This window comes from Scomber scombrus, chromosome 8, assembly GCF_963691925.1.
Source record: "Scomber scombrus chromosome 8, fScoSco1.1, whole genome shotgun sequence".
In the NCBI taxonomy this organism is placed as follows: Eukaryota; Metazoa; Chordata; class Actinopteri; order Scombriformes; family Scombridae; genus Scomber; species Scomber scombrus.
In genome coordinates, this window is record NC_084977.1 from 22,220,824 (window position 1) to 22,235,725 (window position 14,902).

General features: G+C 38.0%; 2 protein-coding genes across 5 annotated transcripts in view; one reads left to right on the forward strand and one right to left on the reverse strand.

The window, feature by feature from the left end:
* Positions 1-1,583: 1,583 nt before the first annotated feature.
* Positions 1,584-5,414, forward strand: LOC133984510 (interferon-induced protein 44-like). 2 transcript variants are annotated; one of them, XM_062423870.1, is made up of 7 exons: positions 1,584-2,084; positions 2,456-2,504; positions 2,916-3,111; positions 3,182-3,334; positions 3,441-3,612; positions 4,800-4,900; positions 5,163-5,414. In XM_062423870.1, exons 1-7 carry the CDS (start codon positions 1,613-1,615, stop codon positions 5,355-5,357), a joined length of 1,338 nt encoding a protein of 445 aa, XP_062279854.1. In that variant the 5' UTR covers positions 1,584-1,612; the 3' UTR covers positions 5,358-5,414. The 2 variants fall into 2 exon arrangements, with proteins under 2 accessions (XP_062279854.1, XP_062279855.1); XM_062423871.1 differs by having other exon boundaries at positions 2,456-2,502; positions 2,920-3,111.
* A 1,104-nt stretch (positions 5,415-6,518) lies between these two features.
* rabgap1l (RAB GTPase activating protein 1-like) overlaps positions 6,519-14,902 on the reverse strand; it is a 119,944-nt gene continuing 111,560 nt past the window's right edge. For all 3 annotated transcript variants that reach the window (XM_062423863.1, XM_062423864.1, XM_062423865.1), the window contains 6 exons: positions 13,693-13,803; positions 12,766-12,870; positions 11,764-11,847; positions 11,542-11,613; positions 10,212-10,412; positions 6,519-9,731 (listed from right to left, as the gene is read on the reverse strand). In XM_062423863.1, coding sequence (XP_062279847.1) covers positions 9,576-9,731; positions 10,212-10,412; positions 11,542-11,613; positions 11,764-11,847; positions 12,766-12,870; positions 13,693-13,803 — 729 coding nt within the window. In that variant the 3' untranslated portion in view covers positions 6,519-9,575. The remainder of the gene's footprint in view (positions 9,732-10,211; positions 10,413-11,541; positions 11,614-11,763; positions 11,848-12,765; positions 12,871-13,692; positions 13,804-14,902) is intronic.

The following is a 14,902-nucleotide window of genomic DNA, read 5'->3' on the forward strand; positions in this document are numbered from 1 at the left end:
ATGAGGTTAAACTGCTGGCGATGTTTGGAAAAAACATTTGGTCATCGTATCCCTTTTTGCAGCAGGTGTGGTAGACCATTTCTAGATCAGTCTGAGAGGAAATCGAAAGTTATGTGTTGTGCCTCAACATGTACCCAGCTGCGGTAGACTGTTTTTGTCAGTCTGAGAACAAAATCTAGTGTGAGAAATATATAATATAAAATATAAATAATATGGGCATTGAGAAATATGATTACATTTTCAGTCTGAATCTGCCAAAAGAAGTTACTTGTGTAGATGAAGAGAAAACTTACTTTTGAGACTTTGAGAGTTGAAAATAAGAAATCAGAAATAAAGTTAGTTTATTAGTTTTATTTTATACACTTAGAAAACTGAATTATGAGAAGGAATACTTCTTCCTCCCATGTCTTATATATATATTTTTTTTTACAGAGGACTTAACATTTGGATACACTGAAACATAGTTATTAAAATCTATCAATCACAACATTACAGCAATATAAAGAAATGTCATATTTCTTCTGATCCATTCAGTTCCAGCTCAGAAACATGCAAGAAACATATAAACTCTAATGTTAACTTTATTCAATTTACACCTGTTTTTTATTTTAATTTTATTGTGGAACATACTATGAAGATGTTGTCAGTAGTTGTATGTCATTAGTATTTACCTGTTATGTTGGGTAATCAGCATTGTTTGATTAGGATGGGAGAACTCTAATTTCCATGATTTTACAAAAAAATTGAACACTGATGACCAACGATGGGAATAACGGCGTTATAAATAAACGGCGTTACTAACGGCGTTACTTTTTTCAGTAACGAGTAATCAAATGAATTACTGTTCCCCCCGTTACAACGCCGTTACCGTTACTGCCCCCCAAAAATGCGGCGTTACTTCTTCAGACCTCACTGAAGCGGGTTTCACCCGTCCAGGCGCTTCTCTCTCTCTCTGTCTCCATGCCAAAGAGTGGCTGGCTACACTTAGAGGCAAAACCAAAGACAGAGTAGGACGCGAATGAGACACAATCTCCCGGAATCTGGATCGAGCGAGCAAGAGTGCGCTGTAGAGAGTGACTGCGGGTATATGTGTGTGTATGTGTGACTATCAATGCAGCGCGTGTGAGAGCAAAACGTCCTTTTTTGAGGAATAAAATTCAATCGCTGCACATCTGCTACATGTACAATTATATTATTTACTTCTTTTTAGTACATTTCTTAAGCACAATTTAATTTTGAACGTGTTTTGGGCCAGTTGTTGTTGATTGGGGCAGCCAAGTAATTTGAAATTTTTAAAAAAAAAGTAACATAATAGTTACTTTTCCTGGTAATTAATTACTTTGACATTGATGTAACTCAGTTACTAACTCAGTTACTTTTTGGGAGAAGTAATGAGTAACTATAATTAATTACTTTTTTAAAGTAACGTGCCCAACACTGCTGATGACTGGTTGCAACCTGTTTGATGCATAAATGCAGTTTATCATGGGGGATTAACCAAGATCATTTGTGGGTGTTTTTCCCCCCTTTTTGTGTGTTTAGACACCAAGTGACAAAACGTCAAAGGCTTAGTCAGCATCCTCTAGAAACTTCAGAAGACCAACTATCCACTATGAACTCCAAGCTGACCAGACACCAGCAGAGAACAATCTGCTCACAGCTGGGACATGTGAAGCTAAAGCTGCTGTACAAGGCCAGCATCCATGGTTTCACCGGGGCAGCCTTCCACCAACAATGTGACACCCGCTGTCCCACAGTGTCCGTGGGCTATAATGCCTCTGGTTATGTGTTTGGAGGCTACACCAAACAACCTTTCTGTCAGTCTGACCAGTACGTGCATGATGACCAGGCCTTCCTCTTCACATTCAGTGGAGAAAAGCTCAACAAATATCCAGTCACCGGTCCCGGAAATGCAGTGAAAATGATTGCTAACTCTGGTCCATATTTTGGAGAAGCACTGGCTCTTGTCCATAGAAGTCAAGCTGTAGTTCATAGCAATCCCGGAGATTATTACACCTTTAATGCTGCAGACATGCATGGCAACGACCTCAATCTGACTGAGTGTGAAGTCTATGAAGTCGAAGGTGAGTTAACTTTAAATAACCATATTTGTTGCCTTGCTGTGGGAAATACAAACATGATCCATGATATATTTCATAATGTTTCATGATCTGAGTATTCCTACTGACTACAGTCTACCAGTATTTAATTCCCTCATATTATTGTCCACTCTTGTTCATTGTTCAAATCATTTCCAAGACTACACCAAATAAATTAGCTATCAAATAACAAATGTGATGTGTGATCCAATATCCTATATCCAATACACCAAAGAAAAAAGCAATAAAAGGGATTATTATGATTAATTATGGTGTATCATATACATGATACCAAGTTTTGTTAATATTTCATGTAATATTTTTAATGTCTTAAAACGTTTTTTTCTCTTCAACAGAAAGCACCGAATTTGAGAAGCCATGGAGGACTATAGTCTGGGAATCTGTGTAAGTTGGATACAGTCACCACCCTGCACATAATGCTATTACTATGTCTTACTGTAGTGCAGTGTACTACACAATATATAGCTTGACACAAATTGATGATTAGAAAAATAGTATAGTGAGTTAATAGTTTGGATGTAAAAATGAATGTGTTTCTCATGCCATGATATAAAATGTTGCTATGCTTGAGTGGACATACTATACCAGTTATTTATAATTATTTTGAAGTTAGTGTCTATATAACATGTTTTTTGCCATGTTGGGTGTGCTATACTGTTTTTAATGTACATTTCTTCACAAATTGTCACACATTTACCTGCTACTATCATGGAAACAAACTTATTATGCCCAAAAATCAGTTCACATCCTTTTCATCAAGGGAAAAAAGTTTTTTATCTTCTAATGTTTCAACAGGAAGAGGAAGGAGCTGATGGAAAGTATTTGGCTCTACAAACCCATGGTCAGCTCTGTGTCCCAGATTCGGGTCTTGCTCATAGGAGCAGTTGGAGCTGGAAAGTCCAGTTTCTTCAATTCTATCAACTCTGTATTCAGAGGCCACGTCACCAGCCAGGCCATCGCTGGCTCCTCTAGCACCAGCCTCACCACACAGGTCAGTTCTTTAAAATTAAAATGATTTCCCGTTCTATAGTTTTTCTTACTCATCACTCTGTCCCCAACAGTTTCGTACCTACTCTTTGAAAGCGGGACGGGAAGGAAAACCTCTGCCAGTCATCTTGTGTGACACCATGGGATTGGAGGAAAGCACAGGGGCAGGACTTGATATTGATGATATCAGCAGCATCCTCAAAGGTCATCTGTCTGACCGTTATCAGGTACAGCTTTTCTTTACATTCAGCATGAGAGTGAATGTTTTAACCATTGATCCAGTTGTAGTTAACTCAAACTGTCCTTGTCTTTCCCTTCCACTTTGTGACTCAGTTCAACCCCTCTGCTCCTCTGCAATCAGAGGCCAGCAGCTTTCGAAAGTCTCCAGTGCTCAAGGACAAGATCCACTGTGTGGCCTATGTCATGGATGCCTGCAAGATTTCCATCATGCCCACAAAGCTGCAGGAAAAGCTGGACGCTATCCGCAGAAAGATCAACTTATTGGGTCAGTAAAACTGAGTCCAATCATCAGATTAATTTTCTTGAATGAATCCTAGTTGCCAAAGCAGCATGACATTTGATGATGTTTTTCCGCCATAATGTAAGCAAATAAGCTAAAACACAAGGTTCAGCACCCATAAATTCAATAAAAGCTATATCATTTTTCACTTCGCAGTAACAACAATAATCATAATAATAATAATACTAACAACTTTATTTACTATAATAATAGCTTTATTCATTGTGCAATGATGGATAAAGCTTGATGTCACGCAGGTGTTATTTTAACCCTCGGATCAGATTTTTTAATTTTGTGGATGTGAGGTTAAAAACAATCATGTTTTACTATTTGATTAAATCAAAGCTACATCCAGACCTTTGACAGAGGTTGTATAAACCTGAGGGAAGCAGAACATTTTGGTGACTTTATTTTATTATATATTTGTTAAATATTTCATTAATCTTTAATCAATCTTCAATCTGAGTTTTTACATTTTTATTGTACCTCTGGTGTTTTTCATTGGAGATTCATGAGAGTTATAATAGCATTTCCTCAGTTCCTGATATTATTGAGTCATTTTTATAACATTTAGTTATATATATAGATATATGTATATATACACATATAATATATACATGTATTGGGGTGGTGGGCTGGGAGTGTGTATGTGTGGGGGTTTAGTTGTTTTTTTAAAAATTAGGTAAAGCACTTTGTATTACATTGCTATGTATGAAAAGTACTATAAAAAAGTCTAATTGATTGATTGACATGGTAAAATATTGTATTATTTTGTTGGCAGCGTAATCTATGGATATGTGTATGCAAAGTATAAATAGCAATGTTCTGTAAATTATGGATACAAAAATATGTTAACATATGTCAGTAACGCTGCAAAATGATGATTACTAATTGTCCAAAATCTCAATCTATGGCCAATTTTACAGTAAACTACTGAATACAGGGAAAAGTGAATTTGTAGTGAGATTTTATACATTCAGTTTTCCCTTGAAAAGCTAATGTTTCAAGAAAGTTCAAGAAATACATAATGTTAATAATTGTTATTTGCTCATAAAAGAGGCTTTTAAATGGCAACAATAAAAGTATTTTAGAAGTTTAGAAGTGCCACCTCAGTATTTTGACTGCATGATACCTACAGATCTACAGCATTTTTTATTATCTGGTGTTTTCAGGGATTCCTCAGCTGGTCGTGCTCACCAAAGTGGATGAAGCGTGCCCTTTGGTGATGGAGGATGTGAGAAACGTTTATAAGAGTGGCTACATCAAGGAAATGGTAAGGATTTTATATGGGGAAAAAAATCTAGATTAGTTATGTATATTTTGCCCAAGTTTTTGCCATTATTGAAAGATATAAGCTTAGAACCTACAAAATCAAAATCTTTTTCAGCAGGCAGTATTGTAATTGCAGTGCTTGAGCACAAGTGGGATGTGGACTTGTAATGGGTTGCCATGACCAAAGTACTAATACAGTTGGCCCAATTGTCTGTGGTCTTCAGAAAAATGCATTTGAAATCTTTTGTTTTTTCGTGATGCAGATGCAGGAAGTGAGTGCTCGGCTTGGTGTGCCTTTGTCCTGTATTGTTCCAGTGAAAAACTACAGTGAAGAGCTGGAGTTGGACCCAAACACTGACATCCTGCTGCTCAGTGCCATCATCCAGATGCTTCGCTTCGCTGATAATTACTTTGATGACATCAGTGACAAATTCAGCGACATTGAAGTCAAAGTATAAATATGTGTGCAGCAGACACAATAACCTGAGCAACTGTAATGAAATGTCCCTCAAAATGACCCAATGCAGTGCTGTTAACTGTTAACTGATATTATAATACATGCATGGTGTTAACAGGGTGAGCAGCGAATCCCAGAATTCTTCAGGAACTTGGTGTGCCTCCTCCTGGAGATTTCTCAAGCCTCCCTAGGAATGCTGGGAAATGCAGTTTTTTGTGTACATATCCTGCAACTGTGCTGCCCCTCCAATTTGTGATTGAGCTGATTTTCATTTTGTGTCACTTAGCTGCATTCTGTGGTAAATTCGTATATGAAAAGTAAAGTATTACATTCTAAAGTTTTTGCATGATCAGTCTGAAAAGTGATTGATTTCACAACCATTTAAAAGTGTTATTACTTTTTTTGATTTTAGTGGGACATTTCATCACAAGTTACGCTTGACAAGCCAGCTATCAGACATTTATGATGATATAAGTATGCAATTGTATTCTTTACTGCATTATAATAATTTGTGCATTTTCATCTTTTAGTTTTTTGTTTCACATGATTGAGGCTGTGGTCATAGTTATGTTTATTAGCTCTCATCTGCATAGAGAGCTGTGCATACATTTTTCATTTCCCCTGTAATAATGTTCTCTTTCAGTATTGTTATTACATTGTGTTATGAAGTTGTATGCATTAACTGTACTGCCACATACCTTTCAAGTTTCTTAACATTTCTGGGTTGTTTTTCTTAATTTTCTTAAATATAATACAAATTAAATGTGAATTAATGTACAAACTAAACGTGATTCAGGAAATGTGCAAAGAAAAAAATTCTCCATTTTGGTTTGGTTAAGAAAGTCCAGCACTTTTCTTTTCATATAATTTTCTTGTAATAGTTTGTTTTTATGGCATTTGTTGTTTTTTTGCTGCCGGAAAAACAGATTTCCAGTTATTCAGATGTTATAATCAAATATATGTTATCTTGCAAGTTATTTACATTCAGCTTGTGCTTTGTGTTGTTTCAATGACAATAAAATGCTTCTGCTGGCTAGACTGGATGTTGTGAGAATCTGGAAACTTAAAAAAAATCTTCCTATGATTAAGACCCTTGAAAACCCCTAAATGGAGTAAATCCATTTAGTATTCAGCTATTAAATAAAAAATCAAAGTGCATAAATGAACAGAAGAACTGAAATTTATTAATGCAGGTCAGACAGTTACAGTACAGTTACTGTACAGCAAACAGTTCTGGAGTCGGACCAGTAGAGGAGCACTTCCTCTGTGTAACTGGACTGTGATATTACAACAAACTGTTAACAACACAACACACATCACACCTCTAATCTGACTCACCGTCTGCTTTTGCATTGAAATTAACTGAATTAGAGTGGATAATAAATTGGCAGCTGTCCTCTCTGCAACAATAATCATCAGTTAAAAAATAATCATGGTCTGTGCTCAGGATAACTTTTAAACAAACACACATCTTGAAATAGTGTTTAAAATATCAATGTTGTTAGTGCACATAAAAGACAAGGAGCTCTCTCCAGCTTGGCCACAGTTTACATGACACTGCTTGTACGATTTAGTAACTGTCACAGATGTGACTGACAAGAATGATGCAAAATAATGAAGAAGGAATGTCCTGGAAATACAAAACACACTTATCAAACTTATTCAGCCTGTCAACTTCTTTTTTCTCCCTTTCCATGATGTTTTTGAATTTTCTCCTGTTGAACTGTTCAGTGGCCACCAGCAGAAGATGGTGGATGTACTAGGAAGCTCTGAGTGGAATTGTGTGAAGGGCACTGCTGAAAAATGGTCATCAGAAGATCTTTGTTGAAGATCAGATGACATGGTCATTGGTGAGGTTGGTTCAGGTCATTGGGAGCACAGAGGAAGACCAGTGTGGACGGAGCAGAATGGAGGTCGCCCTCTCAGCGAGGCTGTAGTAGCACAGCTGACGCTCTCTGATATTTCAACCAGTCAACGGCTTCAGTCATCAACAGAAAAGGCAGCCACGTGAAGAAGAAACCATTTCAACTTCAACCACTTGAGTTACAGTGCAGAACACACGTACATACATACATCCAAACACACGCAAACAATTACACATGGGCTTGGTCAGAGTCCAAAGGCTGATACCAGTGTCAGTAAAGCAGGCCTGTTTGCGCCTGAACTGCAGCTAATACGTATCAAATGTTAGTAGTTTTTCCTTTACTTTATAAATCAGTAGCTCATGGTGGTTGGTTGATCTTTAAAGTCATTTTCTGCTGTTCATCTTACTCACAGCCTCCATTCCTATAGAAAACAAATCACATTTAACTTAAAGTGATATGGAAACCTGGCAAATGTTCATGAATTTGACTTATTTCCTGATGAAAACTGCCAGATTTACCTGCACATCATTTAGGATTTCTTTCTAGTTGACTGCTATCATTCAATTGAGTTTATAGTAAAATGTTTGCACTGAGCAATAGTGCTGAAAATGAAGAAATGTTGATATCCAGAGTATGTTGTCATGCCTAAAAGGCTAAACTGACAAAAGACTAAATTCCTTTAACCTGTTGGCACAGCTGTGCAAATGGCCTTATGACTGTTTGGCAACTATATTGGACATAAACACGACATAGTTTCAAGCCTTCACTGTATTATAAAGGTATAATAGACTGATTCAATGTGCTGACTTTGGTATCTACAGTGAGTTTTAGATGACACTAACAGTATAAAGAGGTGCAGAACATCAGATTGGCAAGACACAAAACATCACATAATGCAGACTGATACACTCAGTTTCTTCATGTTGACAGTGTTATCTGGCTCTGTGGTCGCAGCTTTGAAAATCTTTCGAAGAATGAACAGCAGAAAATGTGTAACACCAGCCCCGATGTCTTAAAACTACGCAGTTACAGAGAGAAACCTGCACTGCTAGATCAAACTTAAAACAAATGAGCATAAAAGGGGCAGATTTAACACATTTTAAAACTAAACACATGTAACCAGTGTCAACGTGCAGCTGTGTATTTTTTAAAAACATTTTTAGTGACTTCTCATTATCAGCTCTGCATCACTACCAATGTGTCTCATCTGTTACACAAACTGTGAATATTGTGTTGACTATGAATTAAACTGAATCATTAAAAATATAAAAAGGACGGAACCAACACAGAAAGGGAACAGAGAGCCCATTTCTGTTGTGATCATAGCTAACCAAACATTTCACAATCGGTATCCAGTGACATAAACATAGAACAGAAATGCCAGTTAAATACTTACAGGCAAGAGCTGGAATTGGAAATTAAGAAGAAAAATCAAGTTGGTGAATTTTAGAGTAATATTACACAGCTTGAATCAGTAGGGCCTTTAACTACCATTGAGATTTCTGCAGATTTGTCACTTTTTGGCTCTTCAGCGTTTGGACTCGACCAGACCACACACTGTGCTTACGTCAACATCTAGAGAGATGACATTCAAATTCCGAACAGTAGAAAAAAAATTTAACAAAGAACCTTTTCCTTGTTTTTTGACTTCTCTTAAAGAACTGTACAAGATTAATAAAAAAATCAATAATTAGTTATACATATTTATATGACAACATTGTTTACGTTATATTACTATAAAGAAATACAACTTTCGTGTTGTTCTGGTTTAAGATTCAATGCAGTATTCCTTTTCAGAGTGCTGTGGCTTTGCTGAGCCATATCACTATATTTTTAAGCAGTAAACTTATAATACCACTGTGACGTGGCTGTTTCACCATCATCTAGTTGTAAGACTGAATGCAGGTTAAATTCTCAGCAACCTATTTTATGCAGATAAATTGCTATAATTCTGCAGTAGCAACGACTGGCCACAAGGTGGAGCTAAATTCTTGACCTTGAGAAGGAACATTATGTGTTAATTCAGCTTTCTTTTCATGAGTTTTTAGAGATGTAACTCAACAAAACAGTGTCAGCAATGACCACTGAACTCTAAATTAACTTGCAGACTCACCTGTCTCATCACCTGTGAAGCACAGAAGGTCAATAGATACTTTCTAGTTCACTTTAACAGTCCAACAGTCCAGTTTCTTGCCTCAATTTTTCAGCTATTCACAGTCCAGGAAGCCAGGTAGCTCCACTTTGCCACCGGCTGGAAAAGGAATACTGCATTCTCCACTGCTTGTTTCTTCAACATGTGTTCCTCAGCTCTAGTGTGCATCCCACGGGGGGAGAGACGGGGAGGGTGGGTTACTCTAGGCAGGGCCTTCCTTTGGAGATGAGGGAGTCTGAGACATGGAGCTGGAGGAAGAGGAGGAAGAGCTCTTCAGGGATCCCAAAGTCTTGCTGAACCATGAGTTCTTGGCTGCCTGGATCTCGTTCATCAGGACTCCCCGCTGGTGCTCAAGCTCCTGCAGAGCAACAAGAGGAGCAAAGAGGAGTAATGAGGATGAGCAAGGACGAGGAAAGCACTTTGTGTCAAACTTGGACAGTTAATGTTCTCTCTTGTAAGTCTATCAAACACACTGTTCTGTGTCATGTTCCTGTGTATTTTAGCAAATGTAATCCTGACCCACAATCTATATCTTCTTCCTCACTGAAAAATCCACAAATTATATATATTAAATTATTTATAATTACACAAATGTAACAGCCAAATACAAGATGCTATGTCACTATAAAGTCTATTCTCAGTGTTTGGGCACTTCAAGTTCCTACATCACACCTGTATCAATGGCAAACTGGGGCACAATCAGCTCTAAACTAGTTGTGATGTCACAAATCATGCTCTTCTTAGACTCAGGTTTAAGACGAGCACAGAGAAACTTTTTCCCTTCAGCAGCTGATGGTTATTGATATCATTGTCCCCCCCTCTTGCTGCTGCTGCTGACCTGGATGCGGCATTTGGCCTCCACCAGCTGCAGTTTGGTCTGTGCCAGCTCTAGCTCCAGATGCCTCAGCTGTTCCTTCAGTCCATCCTTCTCCTCGTCCAGCGGCCCCGATGCTGTTTTGTCCCTGCCAGGTGACGATGTCTGGAGGGTCCCAAGGGTGCTGAACAGGTCTCTACAGTGCTCACAGCCCATTACTTTACTCTACACGGGCGCACCAAAATACACATAATGTTAGAGGACTCAGGTGGGTGAACATACACTGTACAGATGATGTGAGTTCAGGTAAAATATGCATTCTTGCAAGTACATTCACATGTTAACAACAACAACACTTCTCATCCGGCAGAACACATTACTCTTACATATTTGGTAAAAATAATGTTCTGGATTGCGAAAAAAGGTCAATTGCAAACTCTAAGCCCTGATGTAAAAACTAATTTATCCATCTTTGTGTAGGTATTATGCCCTGATGAAGACACTGGACATATATTTTCAGCATGTGGGATCCATCTTGTCCTTTGATTTTGACATTTGCCTTGAGCCCAAGCCCTCACAAATAGGCACCTTAAAATGAACTTTTCAAAATATTCTTTCCATAGACTTATTGCTTAAGGGGAAGTTTAATTTTCACACTTCATACATTTCATCATACTGGATGCACGACCCCACCCCCCCAGCTACAGCCAAACAATCCTTGTTGAATGCCACAAAAGCTCAGCAGAGCTCAGCCATAGCTAACAAGCTACAGCAGTCAATCATTGCACAATTTAGTGGTTATATAAAAAAGTTACAACAATGTTGATCTCTGAATTTGTTTTTTTTCTTGTCCTATCAGATTCCATCTTGTGCCAGTGCTCATGAGTTTATTGTAGTTTATCATTGCAATTTAAATACCAGTACATTGCTCATTTACATATATTTATATCCTGTATACTTTAGAATGATTCCAATCCCACTACAACATCTGTACACTGTTCAGTGTGTTTGTAGCTGTAACACATCACATTAAGAAGGAAATAAAAATGTCCTAATCATTAGCCAGGTTTAAACAGATACACTGCCACACCCACAAAGAGCAACTTTGCATGTTTGCAAAGGGCTAAACAAGCAGTGTGGAATTATTTGTGCAATCAGACTCGTTATGGGTGTGATAATATACCAACCTGGGCTTGTCTGTCTGTAATTGTAATGTGAGCAGTATTATAACTAAAAGACAGAAAATCCTTTGTTGCTCTGATGCAACGTATTGTGGCTTTAGTGGAGTATTTGAAAGCCTCCTGATTTATATCTTCTGCCCTCTAGAGTAGCTTGTGAGTGCATATAATCTCACCCTGACAATGTCCAGCTCTTCTTTTGTGGCTGCCTGCTGTTTTTCCAGCCTGGTGCTCAGCTGGGAACAGATCTGAAACACAGAGAGGAAGGCAGGTTAGATACTGTAAGGGATGCCACATTTAAACTATAAAATATAAGATAGAACAGGTGTTTGCCACTGGATTTTTTAGTTTAAATTTCAAATGTAACTGATGGTCTGAAGTTATCAAAATGGTCCAACCTGTTTGTATTCAGCTATGATCGCTGTGGTTTTCTTGATCTCCAACTCTGCTTTCTCCAGTTCCCTCCTGAACACTTCCTTCAGCTGGTGGGTACAGAATAAGATGACAAAATTATAAAATCCTGCATTACTGAGGATGAGCTGATAAAGTGAGATGATGAAACACTGTAACACGCTGTATATGCAGATGAAAATGTCAGGGTGATAAAATAGCATTGCTAAGTCACATTTCCGCTGTGCAGGATTTTTAAATTAACATGTAACTGTGGTTTACTACTATACTGCATTAATCTCTCTGTAAAAGTTCATAAACAGTAACTTTATCGGTATTGGCCACTATGACAATCAATAGCAACTATGTAAAACTCAAACTTACATAGTACATGTACACAGGAAACCCCAAAGTATTCCCACATCATAGATTCATTTATAAATGACCCCTTCTGTAAATCAGGTTATGTTATAGAAAAATGTAAGTTCTACAAATGCAGATTTTTCTTGCTTCAAATGGTAAAATATAGTGGCCATGTTTTTTCAGAGTGGGTTTGATTGAACTGTTGATCAATGCCAATTACATAACTGTTGAGAATAATTTACAATGTTGAATAGATGACCAGTTTTCTCAACAACTCTATTGGACCTCTGCTCTAATTAGCTAGCATACGTCATCTGTTGTGACAAGGTGACTTATAGCCATTACAATTCACCCACTGATATTGTTGCATTTTCATTTGTCATTGACTGAAACTTATTATAGTCATTAATTACTTATTGTGCCTTTCAGTGAAGTTCTAAGTAAATCTAAACACAAGTGAAGCCATTACACCAACTTTACAGGAGACATTTACTGTGTTACCTCATAAAACATGTATATTTAAAAAAATTATTTATCATAATACAATAACCAAAGTCTTTGAGCCTATTGACCAGTGAGGCATGCAGCTTGTTAGGAGTGAGTTTAACAAGCTTAATGAGCTGGACAAAAACGAGGGCAGATGTTACCTGAGCCGTCTCCTCCTCCTGTCGTCTCTTTTCCTCCTCTGTCTCCACCAGACGTTGCTTGGTGCTCAGCAGCTCTTTGTTCAAAACATCTGCCTTGTCTTCTGCCTGAGTGCACGTACACACACAAACACACAAACACACACACACACACACACACACACACACACACACACACACACACACACACACACACACACACACACACACACACACACACACACACACACACACACACACACACACACACACAGACAATTAATTACATACCAAATCTGTGACTCTACCACAGTGGCTTTTTTACCCAACCAGAGTACACAAACATGTTTTCAACTGCACAGATTTAGTATGTAATGTTCACTTAATGCGCCAGTACAGCAGATTCATACTAAGAACTGTTTAATACAGCCACAGCCACAGCCACAGCCCTCCTGTGGTGTGGCGGGTTGTTCAGAGAAATGCTTATGAGCACTTCAACAATAGCTGTTGAGGCAGATAGTTGCATAACCTAGAAGATGCTTGGAAATGCTTTTCCGCTGACAGCTGCGTTTGTCTGTTTATGCTGATATGGGGTTATTAATTATCTCAATTTATGAAATTGTTCTGCTCCAAAAGTTTCTGGATGAAATCATCAGAATGCTGCTTATATTTATGTGTTTGTATGTGCTTATGTTTGTTGTGTGTCTTTTTTCTTCTGCTGTAGTCAAGTCTCACTTCAAAACAGATCTCTATCTCTTTGTGATTACCAAATCAAAAATCAAAAGAAATATTCAAAGTGTATTTAAGCTGCTTCCATTTGTGCAATACGTAGAGCACAAGATATGGTGGCAGAGGGGACACATGTGAACACAACCCAACTAAACAATTACATTGTCCTATGTAAGTAGAGTACACAGTAGGTTTGACAACATCCTTCGGAGTTGTTATTACCTGGTCAAGGTCATTCCGAAGGGCAATCTTACTGGTGACCAGTTCATGGGCCAAGTCATCGTTCTCCTGTTCCAGTCGCATACTGGCCTCTTGAAGACGACGATTCTCCCTCTGCAAACACACACAAACAATGGCGGAGGCTATTAGTGTCTGTGATGTCAACCAAACAAGTCAAAGGATCTGCCTCCTTTTGATTAAAGGGCACAGTCAAATCAAGAATATCCGAGAAGTCTTTTCTTAATCACACAACAAAATGATGCTTTTGTATCAGGAATGTAATGTCAACATTTAGCTTCTACATAGTGATTACTTGAATTCATTGATGCTGCTTTTAAGATCTAATATAAGCTTCCCTCATGCCTCCCCACATCTTAAAGTCCCCATTGTAGACCATTAGTGGAGTCTCATGACTACCGGTCTGCCTGTAAACACTCTCACATGATGGAAATGCCTTAATGGGACAAAACAGGTTACGAGAGGTCGTCTGACCCTGATATCCTGTCACTTTTACAACGATGTTACCCTCAATTAACCGTACACACCAAAACACACACACACACACACACACACACACACACACACACACACACACACACACACACACACACACACACACACACACACACACACACACACACACACACACACACACACACACATGCATAAATAGCATAAATAAACTGTATATTTAAGCTTAATTACTCGAGCACATTTATACTGATAGTACAAAACAACATATTACGAAGTACTAATACACAACCATCTGAACATCTATACACAGACTGCTGATACTATGGCTCCAGTTCACAACAAAAAACGAGTGTTGTCCTTTTAGTTTCACATCAGCAGATCTAAACAGCTATAAATATTTTACAATAAAGGTAATTTCAATACCTAGAATGACCACAATCTATAAGGTATCGTCAGTACACTGGCACAGCTCTATTACTCTGTGATGCTTTATAATCTACCAAAGGATACCAATTAGATGATGGGAAAATATGCATCCAGCACTCGTTCACTGCGGTTTTGAAGACCCATCTCTTTTGATTAAGTTAATCACTTCCTGTGAGCAGCTACAGTAAGTAATGACTTTAATTTGAGCGAACAGAGAGAAGACCTACATCATCTTGACTGGGAGGGTCTTCTCTGGTGCAGCTGCCCATACATCATGTTTTAAACTAATAAAAATGAGAAATTCCTCAACTTT

Bases quoted from the DNA above. Each gene is read 5' to 3' on its own strand.
- LOC133984510 (XM_062423870.1), top strand. From the start codon at position 1,613: ATGAACTCCAAGCTGACCAGACACCAGCAGAGAACAATCTGCTCACAG. The intron at 2,505-2,915 runs GTAAGTTGGATA...ATGTTTCAACAG, and splicing joins ACTATAGTCTGGGAATCTGT to GAAGAGGAAGGAGCTGATGG. The intron at 3,613-4,799 runs GTCAGTAAAACT...TGGTGTTTTCAG, and splicing joins CAGAAAGATCAACTTATTGG to GGATTCCTCAGCTGGTCGTG.